The sequence below is a fragment of the Pseudochaenichthys georgianus genome, chromosome 18, assembly GCF_902827115.2.
Source record: "Pseudochaenichthys georgianus chromosome 18, fPseGeo1.2, whole genome shotgun sequence".
Taxonomy (NCBI): domain Eukaryota; kingdom Metazoa; phylum Chordata; class Actinopteri; order Perciformes; family Channichthyidae; genus Pseudochaenichthys; species Pseudochaenichthys georgianus.
The window spans coordinates 15149097-15171797 of NC_047520.1; the positions used below are offsets into that span (position 1 = coordinate 15149097).

General features: G+C 41.3%; 1 protein-coding gene across 1 annotated transcript in view; it reads left to right on the forward strand.

Annotated features, from left to right (window-relative positions):
- Positions 1–559: 559 nt before the first annotated feature.
- Positions 560–22701, forward strand: part of ppp2r5b (protein phosphatase 2, regulatory subunit B', beta) — a 40846-nt gene continuing 18704 nt past the window's right edge. Inside the window, exon 1 of the mRNA XM_034106386.2 lies at positions 560–1866. Within this exon, the coding sequence (XP_033962277.1) occupies positions 1674–1866 (193 nt within the window). The 5' untranslated portion in view covers positions 560–1673. The remainder of the gene's footprint in view (positions 1867–22701) is intronic.

A 22701-nucleotide genomic window follows, 5' to 3' on the forward strand; every position in this document is an offset into this window, starting at 1 on the left:
ACAAACTGTTAACACCTCCTTTTACATATTTACTAATATTTACTATGCATACACATTTACATCTCTGTTTACAGATTTTAGGTACAAACAGTTACATTTGTTTGTGAACTTGCAATACCGTATACTATTTCACTACTAAATATGTTTTCATTATTTTAAACAGAATATGTATGTATTTAATTTACCTTGCACTTTTTATATGTCTCATATTCCTATTTTGCTTTACTTAAAACATATATATTTTTTATACATGGTTGTGGGAAGCCTGAGATCCAACATTTTGACTGCTTCTCTGTTATTGTTGTGCATATAACAATATTTAATTTTCTATTAGTTTAAATTTACCATGCAAATCTGAGTTGATGTATATATGTCTTAAATACCACATGTAGTGCAGAGGAAGAAGAGCAGGGTTTATTTTTGCCTCCTGCTATGACTCAACTCCTAGAAACCAACGCACACTTTTTAGTTTCTTTATCTCGTCTTATTTTGAAAGTCATGACGCCTAATTTCCTGTGTGTCTCTGACTCACTGCGTGCTTCTTGACGCAGCTCGCTGAGGCGCTGTAGGACGACTGGATAACGGGACCGAGAAGGGGGACAGGAGCAAAACGCCTCAGTCTGACAGACCTAGACGGGGTGCTATTGTATAACTCTGGCCTTCGGTCTTTTTAACTCAAGGCTTCCAGGAGGAGCGGCTGCGTTCTGTCTATTTCTCCCCTATTTTCTTCCCCTCTCCCCGCGGAGGTAGAGCCGGAGCAGCAGCGGGGCTCGGTGTTGCATCGGCCGCTGGCGGAGGACCTGCACATGTCGGCGCGGTGAGGGAGCGTTTGTTTCCCCGCCCTAATACAGGAGGAGGAGGTTGTGTGGAAGAGGTTTAAACCGCAACATTATCCACCTCTGTGAGACAAAACAAATAAAAACACACAGCAGGTGCGGCCGCTGTAACGGTCGAAAGAGGATCCGTTGAAACGAGCGAGAAGGACAACAGTGATGCGGCAGCCGAGGTGGGCCCAGATTGATGATTTTATGATATCATCATCCACCGCCAGGACCGATCACTGATTGTATTGATAAGGAGCATCATCGAGGAGATTCAGATATAAACTGACCCGGGGTCCGTCTGTTTGTTTTTGATCTGGATAAACAGGCAAGGTGCTTGATACAGTGATTTCTCAACAACAGGAGCTCAGTTAAAGAAATACATATCCGAATTTAGGCCCATGACTTAGTCTGTGTGTGACGCCAATACAGCAGCAGAGAGGCGTGTGTGTGTGAGGGGAGGCGCGCCTGTCTGAGCATCATCTGGTAGCTGCACGGGCTACTCCTCCACGGGGATGATACACAAGCGATTTTACATCTGTGTGTGAAAAACCGAAGAATCAGGGATGATGCTGCTGCCGTTTCCAGTGCGGCTCTGATAGACAGCGAGGCGCGCAGCACGGGACTGGACATCCAGAAAATCTCTCTCCTCACCTCTCCTCCGCCTCTGCACCTTCTCCCCCTGTATCTCTCCCCCTCTCCTCCTCCTTCCTTGAGCTTTTATCATTCTGAACAATTGATTATCCATCTGTGATTCAGATAGCCATCCACTCCTCACTTCTTTCACCCTTTCTCAAGCGTCCCCCTTTACGCACACACACCAAGGCGCACAGGCCGCCGTCTACAGCCATCATGGAGACAACCAAGCTGCCTCCTTCCAGCCCGTCCTCGCCGACCACTAGCTTCTCGGTGCCTTCCGCGGAGAAGGTGGATGGTTTCCCGCGGAGGTCGATGCGCAGAGCCCGGCAGAGGAGGTCCCACAGCTCCTCCCAGTTCCGGTACCAGAGCTCCCAGGTGGAGCTCACCCCGCTGCCCCTGCTCAAAGGTGAGACACTCTCCACCAGCAACCATGGGTCAATATGTCATAGTGATAGGCCCCCCAACAAGGTCACCATACGCTCACTGATTCCACTATCTTCATTGTTTAAACACCTTTACACTAAAGTGAAAGGCACCTCCTCGGGAGAAGGTGATGTATTGCTTTTTCTATAGGTGTCCACTACATATTGTCCTTGTCCTGTCCATCTGGCAGAGGTGATGGCTTTTATTTATTGCCTGATAAGATCCAATCCTGTTCTGGGTTCTTTTAAAGGCTGGTTGCTGGAATATTCTCATTTAGGGCTCAAACTAATCATTATTTTCATGCATAATTATTACAAAATTATCACAATTACAAAAAAAGTGAAAGAAGTCCACCCCAGTTCCCCAAAGTCCAAGGTGATGTCTTCAGATATATTGTTTGTCCGCCCAACCCAAAATAATTTCAGTTACAATGATTCAAAAAACATTAAAACCTGTATTTGACAATGTACCCAAATTGTTAACTGTTTTAAATTAGTCTACTACAAATGTCTTGGTCAAGGTTTTATTCTAAATGAATTATTTGCTATAAACTTTTAAGCACATCTCCGGTAAACACAAGACTTAAAGTGGTTATTTTGCATTAATCGTTGAGAACATCAGTTTAAAATCTTTCAATTAAATCAACTCAGATCTGTCGATTGACAATTTCTTTAATCATTTAATGAATCAATGTCTGTCCATTTTCATATTTAATGAGGATTTAATTACTGCTGAGGTAGAGATCAAATTGTATAAAACTAGGAAATTATAGAAGGGACAAGAAATGAGTGATTCTTCCAATTTTCCTCATTTTTAGAAATAACTACCTCTTTGAGCACCAGGAAAAGCGATATATTAATACCATGTATTATTATTATTATTCTAAATCATCGATTACAACTTTGCATTGTGATCTGGTTGAATATGAAAGTTAGTGTGTTCATTTATAAAAAAACATGCTTCAAACTGTGCCAGTTTAAGTTGACATCAAGTTCTGCAGAGTCACTAACAGACTCATTGAAACACCAACCATCAGCCTGTCTCTGGCTGGTTGATGTGGAAGTTGTAGAAGCAGCTCCCCATTTGGCGAGTTTCTCTATGACAGACCATTGCTGCCTCTATTAGACAAAACTCAAACTAAATACAAAATAATCAAGGAAATATACTTTAAGAAATTGAGGCGATAAGATATTTCACACGGTATTCTGCAGGTGTGCCATTGCTGAGCTGCTGTTACTGCACATAATCCACTTTGATCTGTGCTCATTCAATAACCTCTCCGAATGAGGGCAAGGCGTTCAGTTTCAAATATACCTTAGTGCTGTCTGCATTTCTTATAAATCTACCTGCTAGATTGAACATAGATAAGAACAGAAGTAAATCACAGAAAAGTAGGAGGTGTAAAATGCAACAATTTTAGTAGTCCAAATATAGGGCTATTTATTTACCAAAAATACAACGAGTTTCCTTTTCCAGCGGCTAACATTTGAGGATGTGCTGGTTTGTCCGTGTTGAATGTGGTTTAAAACTATAATATCTTTGGGTTTCTGTATGGTTGTTCGACAACACAAGACATTTCATTCAAGATGTCACCTGGACTCTGGGCACTTGGGTTGTGCAATTTTCACCCTTTTCTGACCTTTTTAGACACTAAATTATTAATCAAACAAAAAGAGAATGACAGCTGAATCCATAATCCAAAGTAGAAGGGCACTCGGTGAGCACAGACCTCCACCAAGGCCCAGTGCATCTCGCAATGTTAACGAAAGTAGAAAATACTTATCTGCCCTGTAATTGGGATTTGTTCCAGAGCTTTTCCTTGTTCCCATGATGGTCAGTTTTCTTAACGTAAAAGGTATATTTTGTAAAAGTTAGTTCCACCTCTGGAGGAATGTGCTTCTGTTTGTTGGGTTGTGGACAAAGTACTCAGATCTTAATTAAGTAAAAGTAGTAATACCGCAGTCTAGAAAAAGTCTGTTACAAGTAAAAGTCCTGCTGCAACAAGTATTAGCATCGAAATTGAAATACAAAAGTACTCATTCTGCTCCTCTCAAGAATATATATAACATTATTAAATGATGATTATTGATGCACTTTAATGTTGCAGCGGGTGAAGAAGGAGGTTATCTTTAAGTCGAGTAAAAGTGTAAAGCGGCAGGAGATGGAAATACTCAAGTGTAATATAAATATTTCAAAGTGCAGTACTAAAGTTACTTAGATACTCAACTTTTTATCATTCTCTCGATTTAACCCTTAAAACACATTTTCTTGCTAGTGTTTCGACATTGTTTACACAGAGAAATCAATATTTTTGTACCTTCTTCTTATGGTTCACACAGCAAACAAGACATGCCTTCGCCATTTCTATTATGCTCTCTGTTGTATTGCTATATATTTCTCTACACCTTCTATCCGTCTCTTTCTTTGTGATCCGTGGGCCTTACATTGTGAGTCTTCACACATGCCTCTTTAAAAGGTTACTCTCTCTTTCATGTAGCCTACAATGTCGTTCCATTAACCCTCCATGAATAGGAGACCTTTCTGCTTTTAGAGATGGTACGAGGTGCGTGTATGTGTCTTTACACCTCATTTCATTGGCTTCCGCTTCCTGTGATGGAGGGGCGTGTGCAGCATGATGATGGAGGGTTTTCATTGCATCTTTACAGCACCTTTGCTTCCGACCTCTCTGTGGATGGATAGAAGTCCCAGTTATCACATGGCTGCTGCACCGCTGCGGCACCGATTCTGGATCCCCCAGAGAAGCTGGTAGTAAGATCCTGCAGCACGGAGCAGGAGAAAAGCCTGCTGAGGGGAAGTCTGCAACGGGCAGTATGTAGGCCAAGTGTAGGCAGACTTGTGGGTGTTTTACCCTCCAGGGAATCCCTTTCCCATCGTTAATTTCAACTGCTCCTCCTGTTAGCATCGGCAGATCTCTTTCACTTTCAGCCCTGAGCAAAGCTTCTGTCTTGATTGCATCTTCCGGCTGAATATGAAAAATAAAAGTTATAAGAAGGAAAAAGATTCAAAAAAGGTAAATGTGGAAAATGACATAGTCATCACTTTAAAAAGAAAAAAGAGCCTCTAGTGATAAGCATTGCCTTTTTATGTACAATTATAGTTGTTTGATGTTGTATTATTGAAAAATAGGCAACAACATTAACATTTTCACCACAGTAACAATGCTTTGACAGAAGGAAAAGCATACAAATACAAACAGTAAGCACCACGTTTTAAATGTGAGTCTCAGAAAAAGCAAGAACTCTATATTTTGGACCAATTTTCAACAGTCACAACAGGAGGGAATCCATCAGAGAAGAGGCAGACATACTGATTCCTTGCCTCAATCGATCCAAATGCAATGCAGTCACAGCCTGCATCTCCGCAGATCTGTCATCAGTAGTGTGTGAAATATATTACCCAGAAAATGTGTTGTTTTCTGCAAACTTACGAAAGAAAAATGTAGGGAGTTCTGTATATGCAGTCTGGTATCATGTAAACATTTATTATATTTGATCTGGCTGTTGTGTTTATATTGCATCATCACCCCAATGATGTTCTGTTTTGGTTGTATAGCTGTTGCTGTTAAATTGCTTCTTCTTTGTGTGCAGTAAGCGGGAGAGCAGACTGATTTTTGTTTGCTGTACAGAATGTTGTTTTTGAAAGGCTTAACGCCAACTATATGGATTGAAGCAGAATATTTTGTTGGATAAAAACATTTTGCAATATGTACATTTTAGCTCCACTTTTCATCATTGTCAGCTACATATGAGTTATCCGTAGTAGTGTTTAATACAACAAAACAAGGAACAGACACTTCAGCGGTATGAGTACACGAGGCAGGTTTATAGAAGTTTGGCAGAACAAAAAACATGTCAATTAATTAGTCATCACCTCTCAAAATGCAGCTTGAACACTAAACCGAACAATAAAAGAGCAGGAGCGACGGTCAAAGCAGCTAATTAAATGGACAAAAAGGGTGAAGGAGAAAGGGTCCATTTAATCCCTTTTACAGTGTTCTCATGTTGGCCACAGGCCTGCAGCAAACACATGCATCCCTTTCTGTACACTGTGTTCTTGGACCAGTGCTGTACTGCAGTGGAGAGTTTATACAGTTTATATAATGGATATATTTGGAAATACTTGTTTTATACACAGAATTCTTAAGTTTATCCTTCAAGGTCTTTTTCATAAAAACAGCCCCAAATCTAGTTAAAGCCAACCCGACCTCGTCTTTCAGTTGGCGTTTTGTGTTGTTAACTCTCAACAAATTGATCATTCCCTTTACCGCCATTAGCAGTCGCTCTGTTTTAAGTGTTTTTCCCTGTTTTTCCTCTGTCTAAATATTTTAAATTTCTAAATGGAGCTATAATGTAAGTGCTGCTGAATGTTTTTAGACAGGGCCCCAAAAGAGATGATGATTGAGTCACACGATAAACTTCTCTGGATCAGAGGCAAATTAAAATGTTCAGTGTCACAGTTACAAAACCACCAGATCTGTATGTCTGTCTGTCTGTAGAGCAAGTTAGCGAGTTAGCTAAACAACAAGTTAGCTTAACGGTGAGTTAGCTAAACAGCAAGTTAGCTAAACTGCAGCTAAACAGCAAGTTAGCTAAAGATCAATTTAGCTTTAAAGCAATTTAGTACAAAAACAACAACGTTAGTTTAAGACTGTTAGACTAGAGTACTGTTAAAGGTGGGGTAGGTAATTCACTTCAGAAACACTTGTCCCGATAGCAATGAATATATGAAATGCTTTGACAATAAATACATAACAAAATGTCCTCTGTGGAAGCCGTGGCGCTGTAAAAAGCACGACCAATCATCTGAGCCGGCCCGGCTAAAGTAACTGGATGGCCTACCTGCCTGTCAGCCTTCCATCTGTGCACAAACTTATCTCGTGCCCTCATTGGTCATGTGCGCGTTCATGTGTGTTGGAGGAGGGGCTCTGTGAGGAAGTCTGAAGGAAGGGGCAGATTTTTTCCGGCTGTGTACTTTCAAATTCTAGAGCACTCGAGCTGGTTTCTCCATTCTTACCTACCCTCCTTTAAGAACAAGTAACCAAAATAAATGGGATAAAATTCCGCCCTCATACCAGCCTTTTGTTGTAATGACTTTGCCAGGCTGGTGTAACATCTAGTATGTCTCATAGTTTCTTGTCAGTGTTTGAGAGGTTAGTTGAAAATGTAAAAAGGTTAAAAATGACTAGTTAACCCAAAACAGCAACCAAATAAATTCTACACATCATCTCGTTATAATTGATTCAGATATTACACCTTTGGAATCATTAAGTGTGTCAATAAATTACCGATTTTAACTAACTCAAAGATATCAAATTAATTGATTATGTAATTTGAATACATCACAGCCCAACAATCATTATTGTTTGCTTTAGAGTGGATTATTATTGGTCTTTGGCTTTTTCCCGGTTCTCCTCCTCCATGTCTTCCGATACACTGCAGCTCTGTCTCACCAGAGAGCAGGCTGATCGCTCAGCGCTCCTCCCCTGCTGCGAGGCTCTCCCCTGGGGCTGCAGACACCAGTTAGGCTCTCCCGTCATGGAGGCTGTACTGTCGTCGCTGTCAGGCTAACAGACTAAGGTCACATTCAGGCCCATACATCTCACAACACATAAACAAACTCATCTTATACACCAAAGACCGTTAGCAAAGAAGAGGTGATTATTGTAAAATACGATTCTAAAAAAACAGAGATTGAACTAACAAAAGAGGCAGCACTATATTCCTTTCTTTTGACCTTGAGATATGCTCCGTTTCAAGCCCACTTGTAGTGAATTTGAAGACTGCTCCACCTCTTCCTCTACTGTCCTCTCCCTCTATGTGTTAAATTGCAATTCTTATCTGTATACTGTGAATCACACATTATATATGCACTCAGCATGCGCCACAATCTGTACGCGATCTTCTTCGCGAGACCACTGGGCTGGCATTTTGATTTGACTTACAGAGTCATCCAGGTGAAAATACGCTCTACACAGTGTGACTATCTGTGAAAAAGTATCCACTGGAGGAATACATGCACTTCCTCAGCAAGGACAGAAACCTCCCCGCCTCAGGCAGAAGTAACGTCACTGGATGCTTATGTCACAGTAGGAACATCGTTAAAGACTATGAATAGAGATCTGTGTTAAATCAGCACGATTAGTGATGTAGGTGGAGAATAGGTTTGACATTTGTGGTTGCATTAGGTCAGTGATTCTATTCTGAGCGAGGATGAAGTCTTACCGATGCACCGAGCATTGATTAAGAGCCGAGTGTGTGTTTGTGTGAAGCTGGTATGTATGCAGAGTGATCATGGGACACTTTCTGCTCTATCTTGAGGTCTTGGGGAACAGTGTTGCCGCCAGCAGCTACCTCAGCAGGAGCTCAGAGAGAAACACACCAAACAGACTTTCTGCTCGTCTCTGCCCAGCGGCACTTTCTACCATCCCTCGTCTTGCATTGCATTTGTGATTTCAGTCAAATGTACCACGAGGCTGACATGACACATGATGCAATGTTTTAGAAAGCTTTTGCTAAGATTTATAAAAAGACAATGAGTCTCATTTTGTACATTTTAAATTAAGGCAGTATCAAACGTGGATCTTTAGTCACAAGATGATCATACTAACATTATTTCTGTAAACTGTGTGTCAGTGGAGGCTCTAGTTTTCTCTACTTACTCAAAGTCTATCATCTGATCAGGAGAATTGAAGCCAAAAAAAATGAAATAGTCCAGTTTATTTTCCTTTTATCTTACCTCAGCTGTTTGAACCGTGGTGTTGAATTTCTTCTCATCAAAAATTGATACCTCGTTGTTTATTATCATCTACCACATCAACGTGAAAGCAGGAGAGCAGCAGGCTAATTGCTTTAAAAAAAATGAATCCACATGCTCGGCTCCAGCTCGTCATCTGGCTGCTGAATCCTCAGAAACAGAAAAGTCGTTAACACTAGAGCACTCACATCAAGTAATTGAAAGACGTTTTGTGCAAACACCCTTCTGCTTGCAAACTTTTACAGCATTTATCGGATTGGATTCAAATTTGGGCAAAAGCCAAAAGGACTGAGTTTTTGAGAGCATACTCTACCTATTTAACAGCATTTCTAATGGCTATTCATCCATGCAAAAAGAAATATTGATAAACAAATAGCGATGCATGATACTTACTTTCTGCACTTGATGTTTCAATTAAGCCCAGGAACAGAGCCAGGGACCTTGGCCATTGCCCAAACAGTGGAATTACAACTACCAACACGTAATGCCGTTGAGCCAAGACTTTCCCCCATTGAAGTACATTGGGAAAGACACATCTGTAAGTCAGCAGATCATTTCTCTTCAGTAAAAATCAACATAATAGAACAAACTTGAATCGCCCTTATTTAGAATCCTTAAGGTCCTAAAAGAACAGTTCACCAATGCTTGAATCCAGAGTTATTTTTGTGCTATCTTTCTTGTGAACAACCCGAGAGAGTAAGTTGGATAACACCAAAAGACAGACTAATTAAAACGTTATACTCTATAATTCAAGCTACACTGAGCAACTTTCCTAGGAATGAATGAGAGCCCGCCTCCAACGCAGTATCCAGTTCTCTTTATAGATCCATGGTTTCAATCAGACGCTGGCTGCCAGCAGAAGTGGCTTTTCAAAGGGCTGCTGATTGGCTTCGAATAACTGTGTGAAGCCCTAAAGGATGTTGTGTGAGCTTAGAGAGAGTGTTAAATCTCCCGTACCTGCACGAAAGCCTTCCTGTTGGTTGGCGTTACCATTAAAGTGTCTCTGAAAGCCAAGAAACACACTGTACATATAAGAAGAGCACTACAGACAATGTAATTCAATCTGTCTTTGTTGCACAGAGGAACAGATGGCGAGTTGAACCAGAGTGAGATAACAGGAAGAATTGAATGTTGTTAGACATTTTAGGTATACTAGTAAAGTGAAGCATCAGTTGATGTGCTCATAGCTCAAATCTGAAAGAATGATCCGTGTTGCAGAGCAAGTGCGCAATCCTTTTGCATCTAAACATTGGATGATGCTTTCGGCCCACTGGATGTTGTTTAACGGGTCACGAGTGTGCTTTCACAAGCCTTCTGTTTCAATGGAACGAGAGGAAATGCATTTAAAATGCTCCCACTGCTGTCTGCGAAAGAACAAAAATACACTGCCGCTTGTGTTTCATAATCTACTCAGAAATGGGCCATTTTCACAGCTAACAATGAAAGGATTAGAAGGAAAACATGCCGTCAAACATTCCCGCTATAAAATCTTAAAGACCATCTCATGAAATAAAACAGGGAAGAGAACCATTTTAAGAACATGCTTTGCCATGCAGTGTACAGGTTCAAAAAGACTCTTTTAGTAAGCTTTTAAATACAAAATGATGTGTTTGTAGTGGAATAAATTCAAGATTGTAATGTGTGACTACTTCACACATTCTTTCATTTATCGTTACTTCATTGAATAAGACTATTTCTTTGAATTTCAATAAAAATCCTATTAGATTTTCACTTCGCTGTGAAAGGACCGGTCACACAAACCTTTGAGAGAGGAACCTTTACCATTGAATATTAGGGCTGCTCACTTTTCAATTTAGTTTGGAGTCGGATAGTAAAATCATTTCAATTTTTGCCTGGTCGTAGTCAGGGTCATCCTGAACAGGATATTGAAATGTCAACGACTGAAGGAACATTTATTTTTTTATTTTATCCATGAGAGTTTAAATTAAGGACGTTTTCAATGTCTTACGATATATTTTCAGTTGACTTCCCTTGTACAGTAATATGAAATTAAATGAAAAAAGATGTTTGTTATTGTGAGGGTCATTTTAAGCAGATATCCGTTGTGCTCCTCTACAATTCTACTCTGAAAACCTTTTTTTATCCTCTTCTTTGCTGACGGCTTTATTTGATATGTAGAATGTTATTGTTGGCAGCCATTGAAATGTCCTAAGAAGAATCTAAAGCTAAAAATGGAGGCTTTTGTAGCTAGGATACAACCTTTTGTTATAACAGGCTATACTGTAGTTAAATTAAAAAGGGTTGAGTCCTTGAAAACAGTGGAGTAACATGATGGTAAAAGTGAAGAAAGAAATGCAGACAGAAATGACAACTATCGGATAGTGGTACAGTAACCAGAATCACCCCAGTATTGGTCATTATACTACAACATTCACACCATAATATTCCACCATAATCAACTGGCAGTACTAGACTTTCCCAATATGTTTATTGAGATTTTTTATATATTAGATCACACAAACACGTACACACACACACACACACACACACACACACACACACACACACACACACACACACACACACACACACACACACACACACACACACACACACACCCTCAACTTGCACTAGTATTAAATGGCATTCGTATCAAATAAATGAAATAGAAACATTTCACATATTTCCTTTCAGAGGCAGTCCACATTCCCATCCTCATAATGTTCTGAACAAAGCTGAACAAAGTCTAGAGTCTACACCAACCCTACTCAAAAGCTCCTTCATCCAAATCTTCAGTGATGGAGCATCCACATTTTTCCAACACAGAGCGATAGCCCTCCTGGCTTGAAGAAGCCTAAAGTCCAAACGTTTTGTCTGTTTTGTTGCCTGTTGGAAGTCCTTTGGATATATTCCAAGTACACAACGTTTGACGTTCAAAGGGACATTGATGCTAAACATCTCTGACAGACACCTAATAACATCTTTCCAGAAGATTTGAATTTTTGGACACTACCAAGTTCCTTTCTCGTCCAAACACTTGTGAGTTTATGGAATTGAGCAAAAATACATTTGAATTCTTATTAACTTGATCTTTCCTTTTGTATTTTTTCTTTTTAAAGTTGCTCAGAAATATCTAATGACATAAAAAAATGATATTTTAATAATGTTGTAACATGTAGTATCTTCTAATAATAAGCCCACAGCTTTCATGTGTACTTCCTGTTTGGATTGTATTCCTACAGGCCATAATACTAGTCAAATATGACTTATTCCCAGTGCAACATGCAACATAACCTCACATGATCTAGGTCACATGATTATCTGCTTGAGAGGATGTGTTTGTTCTTTCTTGTTTGTCTGGGAAGTGTTTGCCCACATTATAACGACGAATGCACGGCAGGCTCTGTTTTAAATGTGCTGTTTACTGTAAAACAGTCACCTTCTCACACAGATTGTATGGGAGATTAAATGTCTCCTTGTGTGTGTTTGGGGTGTGTGTATAAGTGTGTGTGTGTGTGAGGGAGAGGCCAGCTGGATGGGCCTGGTATTGGGTTACAGAAGGCATGGAGTAGTTTTTTGCTATATGACGGTCTTGGATCAATTAAGAGGGAGAGTGGGGGAGAAAGTGATGAAAGAAAAGGAGTGGATGAGGAGAGAGGAAATAGCTGAACGTTAAGTTGACAGTAATAAAACGGCTAGCTTTGCAATAAACTCTGCCATGTCTACGAATAAGAGTTGATTCTTGAAGGACTATGCTAATAATCGGGCAAATAGTTTTCACCTTGATGGACCATTCAATATGCTGTTGTTGTTTCGAGGCAGTGCAAAGCAAACAAAGAAAATCTCTTACTGGACATGCAGAGGGGCCATGTTGTGAATCTGTACTAAAGGCCTCCATGTTGCAATGAATCTCAAATAGCCAAAATGAGAGATGCATGCTTGATTGCAGCACTGAGCCTGCTACAACACATTATTATTCAACAAGTGATGGTTACGAAGCTGCTAATCAAATGTTGAGGATGTCTCCTGCCGGGATAACCGTCTACCGTATTTGTTTGCTAACCCTCTAAAAATTGTGTTTACATTTCATTCAACAAATATTGCTTTGGAGCAGAACGTCAATATCTAAAAAAGGCTGAAAGTCGCTCTGCGGTCAAGGAGATTTGGATGAAAGAGGTCCCAAAGACCTGTGAAAAAGCCTGTTTTTATTGATACTAATTGAAATGTATTTATTGATAGTGATTTGGGTAATTATAGGGAGAGTAAGCAACAATTACAGACAACAAGGCATACAGATATGAAGCACAGCCTGTAACACCCAGTGTGTCTCGCTTCATTATGCAGTGTGCTGGAAATGTGTATTATTAGTATCATTGGATTATTTAAAGATGGGTTTAGCGCACCTCTTAATCTTTTGCTCTGATTTAGCCTTCTCTCACGCTCTTTTTTAAAAAGTGAATGGGACTTCTATGCGTACCTTGTTATATAAAGACTTTATGGCGTGTTTTAAAATCGAGTGCTATTTAAAGTCTTTCCATAAATTAGCATTAGCCTTTATTTAGTTTTGTTATTTTTCAGAAATTGATTTTGACCCTGCATTCACCCCGTAGAAAACCGTAATTCAATCTCCATCTTCGACAAAAGAAACCACATCCGACACCATACTCTCTGTAGGGTTGGTTTTCATTTTCTGTGCGGTCGTCACTATGAGCAAAACCTCGAGAAAGAAAAGATATTGCCACTTTTCCAAATCTAGAAGAGCACTCACAGACCTCTGCCTAGGCCAAATGCTCTATCTCGCAAAAATTGTTTGTGTATCTGCCCTTGTGCTTCAAATCTGCTCCCAAATGTAATAGGTTGTTCTCTGGCCAATTCTACATCCTTCCATTAAGTTTTATAGCGAGTGAGTTCCCCTCATCCTGCTGAGAAACAAACAGAAACAGATTTGGTTGAGGTAGTAAATGATAGTCACCCCGAGAGCACACGCTTCTATCAAGACAGATCAACACAAATCATTGTCATTTTAGGTGAGAGTATTGACACTGGAAAGAAGTAACATTTAGAAACCAGTCTCTATTTCTGTCGTTTTTGTAAGTGAAGTGTACATTTTAGATAAGTCAAAATCAAATGAAGTGTTCCGTTGCCCAATCTGACCACCAATGAAAATCTGTTCCTAGTTTGGTGAAATGTCACACACTTAAAAGGGAATAAAACATCTTAAGCAGAGATCTGAAACGTGGGCTCATTTCCTTTCTATATCTGTCAGCATGTTCAGCTTGATTACCATTAGCAGACTTGCTATTCTCAGTGCCATCAGCCACTTCCGAGTATTTCCTGCTCTAACGGCCCGTTCACACAGCGGCGTTGGAAGCCATTCACTTTGAATGGGGTGACGTCACTTTTCGCCGAACTGCATTGTGGGAAGCAGAGCGGAGCTTTCCTGGCGTTTGAGCAATGTTCAACTTTTGAAGCTTCTGAAGCTTTCGGTGGAAGCGTCAGCCAATCAAATCATATGCCAGTACAAGCTCTAGCCAATCAAACCGCTGCTTGTGTGTCAGGGGCGGGAGATTCATGTGATTGGTTGTTGGTCGAGCTTCAGACACGCCCGCCGGCAAGCTTTTTCCAAAGCCGCTGTGTGAACGGGCCGTAACTCAAAGCGGCGGCATGACTTGTCCTGTTCTTTCTCGGCAGGTAAATTGCTGTTTGCTCTTCAGTCTTCTGAGGAGGCTCGAGTGGGTTGTCGTCAATTACACACGATAACATCCCTGCTAATTTTTCCTTTTTTCTAATCAGGCTGCGTATAAGTAGGATAAAGTGTTGTACCATGATGGTTTATAAGGAAGGTTGGATTACTTAGAGATGGACTTAAAGCTTCACTTAAACCCCTTAAGGTGATATTTATACTGCTCTGACTTCTACTTGCTTCTGATCGCCATCCGAAGCTCCCTTCCTCTATTTATACCTGCATTTCTCTCGCTTCCCTTTATTTTTCATCTGCCTCTATCCCCTTCTCCCCCCCTCCCCCCTCCCTCCCTCCCCCTTTCTTCCTCCCTGCGTCACTGTGTCTGTGCATTGAGTGTGTGCCTAATGACAGAGGTGCAGAGGCGGCTTGCATGGTGGCTGAATCAGAAGCTGTCTTTCCCTCACACACACACACACACACACACACACACACACACACACACACACACACACACACACACACACACACACACACACACACACACACACACACACACACACACACACACACACACACACACACACACACACACACACACACACACACACACACACACACACAGAATACCTGTTATTTAAAGACTAGCGCTACACTTGCTTAAAAAAAAGAAGCTTCGGAGAGATTGATGGGTGGAGTAGACGAAGGCGAAGAAGGAGAGAGGCAGGAAAAGAAGGGAGGTACCCTGGTGATGGAAAGATGAGAGAGAAGCAGGGGGATGATGTCATCTTTTAACCCCCACGCCGCTCTCCTCTCCCGCCTCCCGTTTCCTCCCCAGATTCGTCTTCCTCCTCTCCTCTCTTCGCTGTGTCTCTCTCCAGCAGCACTATATTTAGATTTGTGCAGCTGTGTGTATGTGTGCGTTTTTCAAAGCTGTAGGCATTGCTCATTCTTATATGTTGCTGCTCCTTTTCACCAAAACCACCCACCACCCACCCCTCTCTCCCCCTCCTCTCGAGCTCACCATCCTTTCTACGTCACATATTTTCCCTCACTGTGTTCCAGGTCTTTTTTTCTTTCTTCCTCCTCCGTGTATTTAAAGGATGCGTATGGAGAGGTGCCTTCATTTTCGTACTGTCAACAAATCCCAGAACTAACAACAAATCCCAGAACTAACAATGACTCCATCCTACAAACAAGTATTTGCTGTGTACCGGAAGTATCTATAGTTAAATAAAACACATGAATGAGTCACACTGTTGCAGGTGACATACGAACAAACAGAAACACACACACTCTTGTGTATTTTGACTCTACACCCACCGACCTGCTGCTGCAAATATTTGATTGTGCTCTAAATTTGTATAAATGCGCCACTGAAAATAGTCCCAAACAAATGCCCTATTAACTCATATGAGTGCTATATGACGTAGGCCTAATTGGATGTTTGCCTAATCCTGGTTCCTTTATTTCACAATTCCTACTGCGCACAATCCAAGGTAATGTGCCTTTAAACTCACTTAGTGGAGTGTTTCCCAGTCTTAATTACATGGCGTTGAATAGCTATTACAACCTGTATAATCTCCACTTGTTAGCAACCACCTTTCCGGAAACACATATTTACTGACCTGTTTTATGAAGCATATTTATATCCCTTTAGCTTGAGTTAACCACACAGGGCTCAACGCTAACTTTTAAAAGTGGTTGCCAGACTGGCAACCAGGCATCAGCTTTTGGTTGCCAAAACTGAAAATACGGTTGCCATTTTTAGTCACCTTATATTTTAAATAATTAAGATACTATAGTTATACATCAACTTAATAATGAACATGTGACACAAAATAATATTCAAATGCTTTACAATAAGTAATTAAAATAATTATTTGAAACCTAAGTGGTAGGAAACTTGTCCGCCCTCAATTGCTGGTATACAAAATACCAGTAGTGCAGCTGTTGTCATGTTCTTCACAGATCCCTCACAAATGAATTGAGCAAGTCACTAGTTTATTGGTCATCCGTTGTCTCCCTTTCAAATGTGGGTTTTCTTGACCTTTGTGCTGACCCCCACCATAAATCCATTGGCCCTTCAGCATTGAAGTCTTGATTGTGGTTCTGTCATTGGCCAGACTAATACAATGTTAAATGAATGAAAACCATTCACAGTTAAGAATTAGATATTAATTAATGCTGTAAATTACCTTTAATATGTTTTATTATATTTAAAATGTGTGACGGGTTGGCTGAACTTTTTACCCCACAGTCAAACAACTTCATTTGCGTCGCCATTTTTTGTAAATCAAACACACGGCGCACCGCCCACGCGAGTGACGGTACGTCCACACAGCAGCTTTTCAAAAATCTTGAAGCTGGGTGTGTCTGAAAGCTTGGGGATTTTTTGCGAGCAACGCGACCAACAACCAATCACATGAATCTCCCGCCCCCGACATACAAAGCAAAAAACCCCGGGGATTTTATGCGAGCAATATATATATAAACTCCCCAAACAGGCGAAACCCTACCAGTTTCACCCACTGTCTCTGCCACCTCCCTCCATGCCTGGTTCCTCCGGTTTGTATCCCGTTAATAGTTCTGGTCGTAAAGAACCGGGTGATTTGCTACCGTAATTTCTCGTTTGGAATATGAGGAAATGAACTGGTTCTCCCTGCTTACACGCGGTTTGATTGGCTAGCGCTTCTACTGTCAGATTTGCATAAACGGGATTTGATTGGCTGACGCTTCCAGCTCAGCTTCAAAAGTTGAACATTGCTCAACTGACGTCATCCCCATTCAAAGTCAATGGGCAGAGAAGCGTTGGAAGCGTTGGAAGATTTGTTTAAAGCTGCTGTGTAGACGTACCTTAAACGTGCATCGCTTTCTGGCTCCGTAATCACACCAATGCACGTGTAACTTAAGGTATCAGGTTCCGACTGGTCACAACAATAATTAAATATCACTCTTAATACAACAAATATTTATCTATTTTGGGGTGCACATTTAGCTGTTTGCTGTCCTTATTTCTTTATGTTAAAAACTGGTTGCCACTGATGGCAACCAAAGGCCAAGAAGTGGTTGACATTTTTGTTGACAAGTGGTTGACATTTTTTCTGAATGGCAACCGTTACTGTCGAGCCCTGCCACAGACCTTATTTCAGGCATCAAACCAAAAGCCATTCCAAAAGCCATTGACTTTGAGACAAGGCAACTGGAATACTTATACCTGCAGCCGGCGCTGCATCATTTATGACAGCCAGTGTTGGGAAAGTTCACTTTCTACATGAACTAGTTCAGTTCACAGTTCACACATTTTAAAATGAACTAGTTCAGTTCATAGTTCATAATTCAAAATGTTGAACTAAAGTTCATGGTTTCAAAAATGAACTAATTTATAGTTCATAGTTCTTTTTTCAATACGTTGCTGCGAGCTATTATTTGTCTCCTGTACGATGTTAATGGGCCATTTCAATGTTTACAATATCCTCAGAGGGCCGTACAAGTTATTGACCTCTGCTTAAAAAAACTAAAATCACAACTCATTCATTTCATTCTGTGCAAAGAAAAAGCAACCTCTTAATCCAGATATCTCACCATGACTCGCGTATGCATGCACGTGCAGGGTGTGGCGTGACCACCAAAACAGAAAGATATGGACACAAGATGTGTGCAAATGTATTTAGTTTCCTATCCATGTGAACATGATTTAAGTGGGGGGGGGACCTAACCTCCTCTAGGGGGGTCCGGAGGGCATGCTCCCCTGGGAAGATTTTTTTTTAAATGTTGAAGTTAAAAGCATCAATTTGGTGCACTTTGAGAGCAACATTAGGAGATCTATGGACACATCTCTCAACACCCAAACACAACTGTAAACAGATTTTCTTTTAATTTATGGATATTTGACAAATCACTCCCCTTTCAAACTGTATTCTTCTTTATTAATAACTGTCATATAGTATTTTATACCTGTTTACTTTATTCTCTTATTTTTTTGATAACTATAATGATCATATAAAGATGTGCCTTTACCTCACTGGTTGTAGACAAAGCTTCTTATATTCGTTAGCATAGCTAGCTAACCAGATGCTAATGATAACAACACAGTTATTGACTGTCTGATCAGTATGACAGATGAGCAGATCGCAACTGGGCTTTCAACTAAAGACACAGACACGCAGAAACTGCGGCATGTGTATGGACTTATCGGTACTGCAATTTCTGAAGTGCTGGAGTGGCGTTCTGGTGCTCTCCGTCAGAACTGCACCCCTGTCAGTCGAGACCTATGGTCGAGACATATACCACGTGATGACACGTTAGGCTCGTGTTGTGTTCAAGGACCCTAACCTTGGCCAGGAAAAACAGGCACTCGCTTGTTTAATTTTTTTGCGGTCTAGATTTCTTTCATTTTTTATTTTTTGCGTGTGTTTATAAATTACCTCGAGAGCCGTACCAAATTGTCTCGCGGGCCGTATACGGCCCGGAGGCCGGAGGTTCCCCACCCCTGCCGTAGAGTCTCACTCTGAGCGAGTGCTGCTGCAGCTGCTCTCGGCTTCGTCCATACTTCATTCAATGCTCGCCGGTTCCGCGGTTCCACATTGTTTGTGTATATTTAGTATATTTATATTTTAGTGCGACAGCCAGGGGTGACAGGCGCGTACGCGTCACAGGCAGCTTGCTGTTGCCAGATTGGGTGGTTTTCCGCATTATTTTGAAGCCTGTTTACGGTGTGTTTTAACTGGGTTTTCGGCTGAAAGGCATATGAAATCTGGCACACTTTTGAACGCCGTTATAATACAGTGCTGAGAATGAACGCACTTTTGAACGCCGTTATACAGTGCTGATAATGAACGCGTTCTCAATTACGTTCATCTAGCGGAAATACAGTACGTTCAGTTCACGTTCGCCCAAAATATGAACGCGTTCATGAACGATCGTTCATTGAACGCGTTCAGGTACATCACTATTGACAGCAGAGGCAGAATAAACATAACCGAGGCAGACGTTGTGACAAGTGGGGAGCATTTCTCATGAGACTCCACTAGATGTAATGTTTCCTTATTTAATGGCCGATTGTATCATACACTGTTTGCAGTTTAAAGTGATGTAGTAGCTTTCTAGACTTAAAACACAATGTTGGATTTGGAGTAATGTGATTACTGCTAATGGACTATGTCTATGTATTCTTATCTTGTGGCAGTATGTCTCAATCTGACTGTTGGACTCTGTGTTACTGTTACAACTTTCTCTTTTTGTAATTGCTTTTTTACCACCTAGGGCTCCCATCGCACTCAGCCATCCGTGGAGAGGGAATCTCTCATTGAGTTAACTCTCCAGAGGCTTGCACTTCTTCTTAGACAGCTACAGGGCTGACTTAGAAACCGTTGTATGACATCGCATGTGCAGGATATCTGGCTTTACTGCTAAACATGACTCCACATGCAAGAAGGACTTCTGCTGACAGCTAAGAACGCTTTAAAAAAAGACAAGTAGAGCTATACATCCTTGAGAAGTGGAATAAAAAACACAAACTAATAGATAAGTCATTCTATGTGCATTTTGAAAAGACCCTTTATCTGCACAGTCACATGCAGCAGATTAAAAGTAGAGTAGTACAGAGCTGCTAGCACTTTGTATCAGCACTACTCTTTGTAAAGATAAATGAATGAAAAGCGTAATTGCTTTTCGTACAGACTCTTCTAACATGCTTTTATAATTGCGCAATGTAACTTTGGTAATGGTGCGCCATGTTGTCGATATGAGTTTGGAACTCGAGGGACTTTTTGAGTTTAATGAAGATGAAATAAATGAAGGAGTGAAATGTAACTACAGGCACTCAATGTTTGGAGTTTTAAAGCCACAGTTAATTAATAATATTAATTCCTTACATTTATTATAGTGCATTATCAATGACTCTTTACATATACACACATTGCACATCATACATGCAATGGTCAGATACTGTGGACAATACCCACAGGAGCAAGTTCAGGTGAAGGGTCTTGCCCAAGGACCCACCGGCTTTACAGACGCAGCAGCGGCGGGTTTCACCCGTTGATCTGATGATCATTGCACAGCGCACTGCGCCACACCGTCCATCTTCACGCCTCGAGGTCATTGAGGCGCTTTTACAAGTATACATTGGTATTATACATGTACTGTGGACAATACCCACAGGAGCAAATCCGGGTGAAGTGTCTTGCCCAAGGACACAACGGCCTGACGCAGTGGCGGCGGGAGCGGGTTTCGAACGGGAGTTCCCCAGCACTCCCCCTTGATCTGATGATCGGATGATCGGATGCACAGACCACTGCGCCACCCGTCCCACAAAGTTAGGCTTTCAAAACACCAATTTGGGTTGTCAGAAACATGACAATAGCGCAGTTACAGATGACTCACTCACTGAGGATGTTGTTAATATTCTCACTGACATGGTATTAAAAGCTGCTTTGAATGTAGTGACCTGCGTTGATCTTACATAGCAACTCAAATCCACTTCACTCAGTTAGCTCAGTTTGTTTTATGGACGGTAAGATATTCCTGGTGGGCAGTTTAGCGAACACAGACTAGAAAATAGTTTTAGCCCATTTCTTTGCCACTAAAATATGTGTCTCTGTCTGTGCCTGTCATCCTCAACACTTTCCACTCTCTTTCACTTTCCTTTCCTTTGCTCTCTCCCACACTTGCTGTCACATGACCCACCAAGTCTCTCCATTCCCTTCATCTTGCCTCTCTTATTCTCACCTCCTATCGCACTCTCTGCCTCCCAAACACACACGCATGCTTTTCCTTTCCCTTCATCTTTTCACCTCGCTCTGTTCTTCCTTCTCAGTCACAGCACGGCACATCTTCATACAATTACTCTCCATTAAAAATGGATTAGATTTCACCTTCACAGTCTGTCTACTGAGGGAAGGAGGGAGTGGACAGAGCAGAGAGGAGCTGTGAGAAATCAGGAGAGGAGGTTAGGAGGGAGCAGATTAGGAAGGGAAAGGATGGAGGTTGAGGAGGCTGCTGGTATCTCAACACCTCACAAATACAGAGGTTTAGGCTGTCCTCCGCTCTCAAAGCAGAGTCAAAATAAGCAGTTCACCCTCTTAGATATTTGTTATCACTTGTTTTTTCGTGACAAATGGTTCTAAAATAGTGTGAACTTGTCTGTCACACGTTTGTTCAGTCACTGAGAAATGGCTGCAATTCAAGAACAAATGGCCCGCTCAGTACAGCTCAATGGCTCTCAGAGGTTTCAAGACTAGATGCAAAAAGGAAGGTTAAAGAAAAGTCACAGAGGTTGTTTATTTAAGTCACGTCAAGAATGTACAAAAAGTAAGAAGCATGCAAGTGGCGTCGTCGTCTCTATACACGAACAACACACAATCGTCTGCATATTAAAGTGAATTAGAATGTGCTGTTAAAGGAGACCATTTGTGTTGTCGATTTGACCAGAATGTTGCCAAAAACACAGGCGGAAGTCAGAAAGTTCTGGAAATGTGACCTCTTTGGAAGCACATCCTTTTTTAGGACATTTTGCGAGTCATGCCCACATGTTATGCTTTTCCTGTGTCAGTCCTTCAGGAGCACTTGCTCTGAGTATCTAATATTGCCACGGTGTGAAATGACACGTGAGAAGAAAAGATAATGATAAACGTGTGAAAGAATGGCGGGTTATTCATATTTGCCATTTAGTGAGACCATGCTCATAAGGATCACAATACTGCATTGACTAGTTGTGGGTGTTTCCATATCACACACCTGAGACTTGATCAAACAGCAAATCAGTTTTGGTACGTTTTAAACCTGTACAAATATCCAAGTACTTAAGGCATAGTCAGAATAATGTGATTGACAAAAATATGATTGGTTCTCTGAAATGTGTGTCTTGTGCCACGACACTGAGCAGAGGGCCGTCCTGGTCCATTGTTGTGCTGCTTTGTGCCAGAGGGAGCAGATGGTCATGGTGTGCCCACAAGAGGTGAGGGGGTCTGGGGCTAGAGGAGCTCCAGTCAGCACCCCCCTCACTCATCCTCTTTTTCCCACCTTGGGGTTAAGAAGGGTTAAATCTAATCTGCTCCTGCTGTGTGTGTGTGTGTGTGTGTGTGTGTGTGTGTGTGTGTGTGTGTGTGTGTGTGTGTGTGTGTGTGTGTGTCTTGGATTGTCCTCATTCCAACTGCACAGTTAGTCTAGACTGCTTCCCAGCCTGAATCTGCAGTGTTTCTCTCTGACAGAGGGAGATTATTAATTGAAGACTGTCAGCACACGGAGTTATCAGTTTCTGTTGACGCTGTCAGGAACACGTCAATGTAATTTCCCTCTATATTATTTTGTAGTTAGGGATGCTTTTGTATTAGATTGTGTTTTAAGTTGAAAGAGAATCTAATTAAGTCACCAAGGCAGAGCTTTTCTTTGTCCCACAAC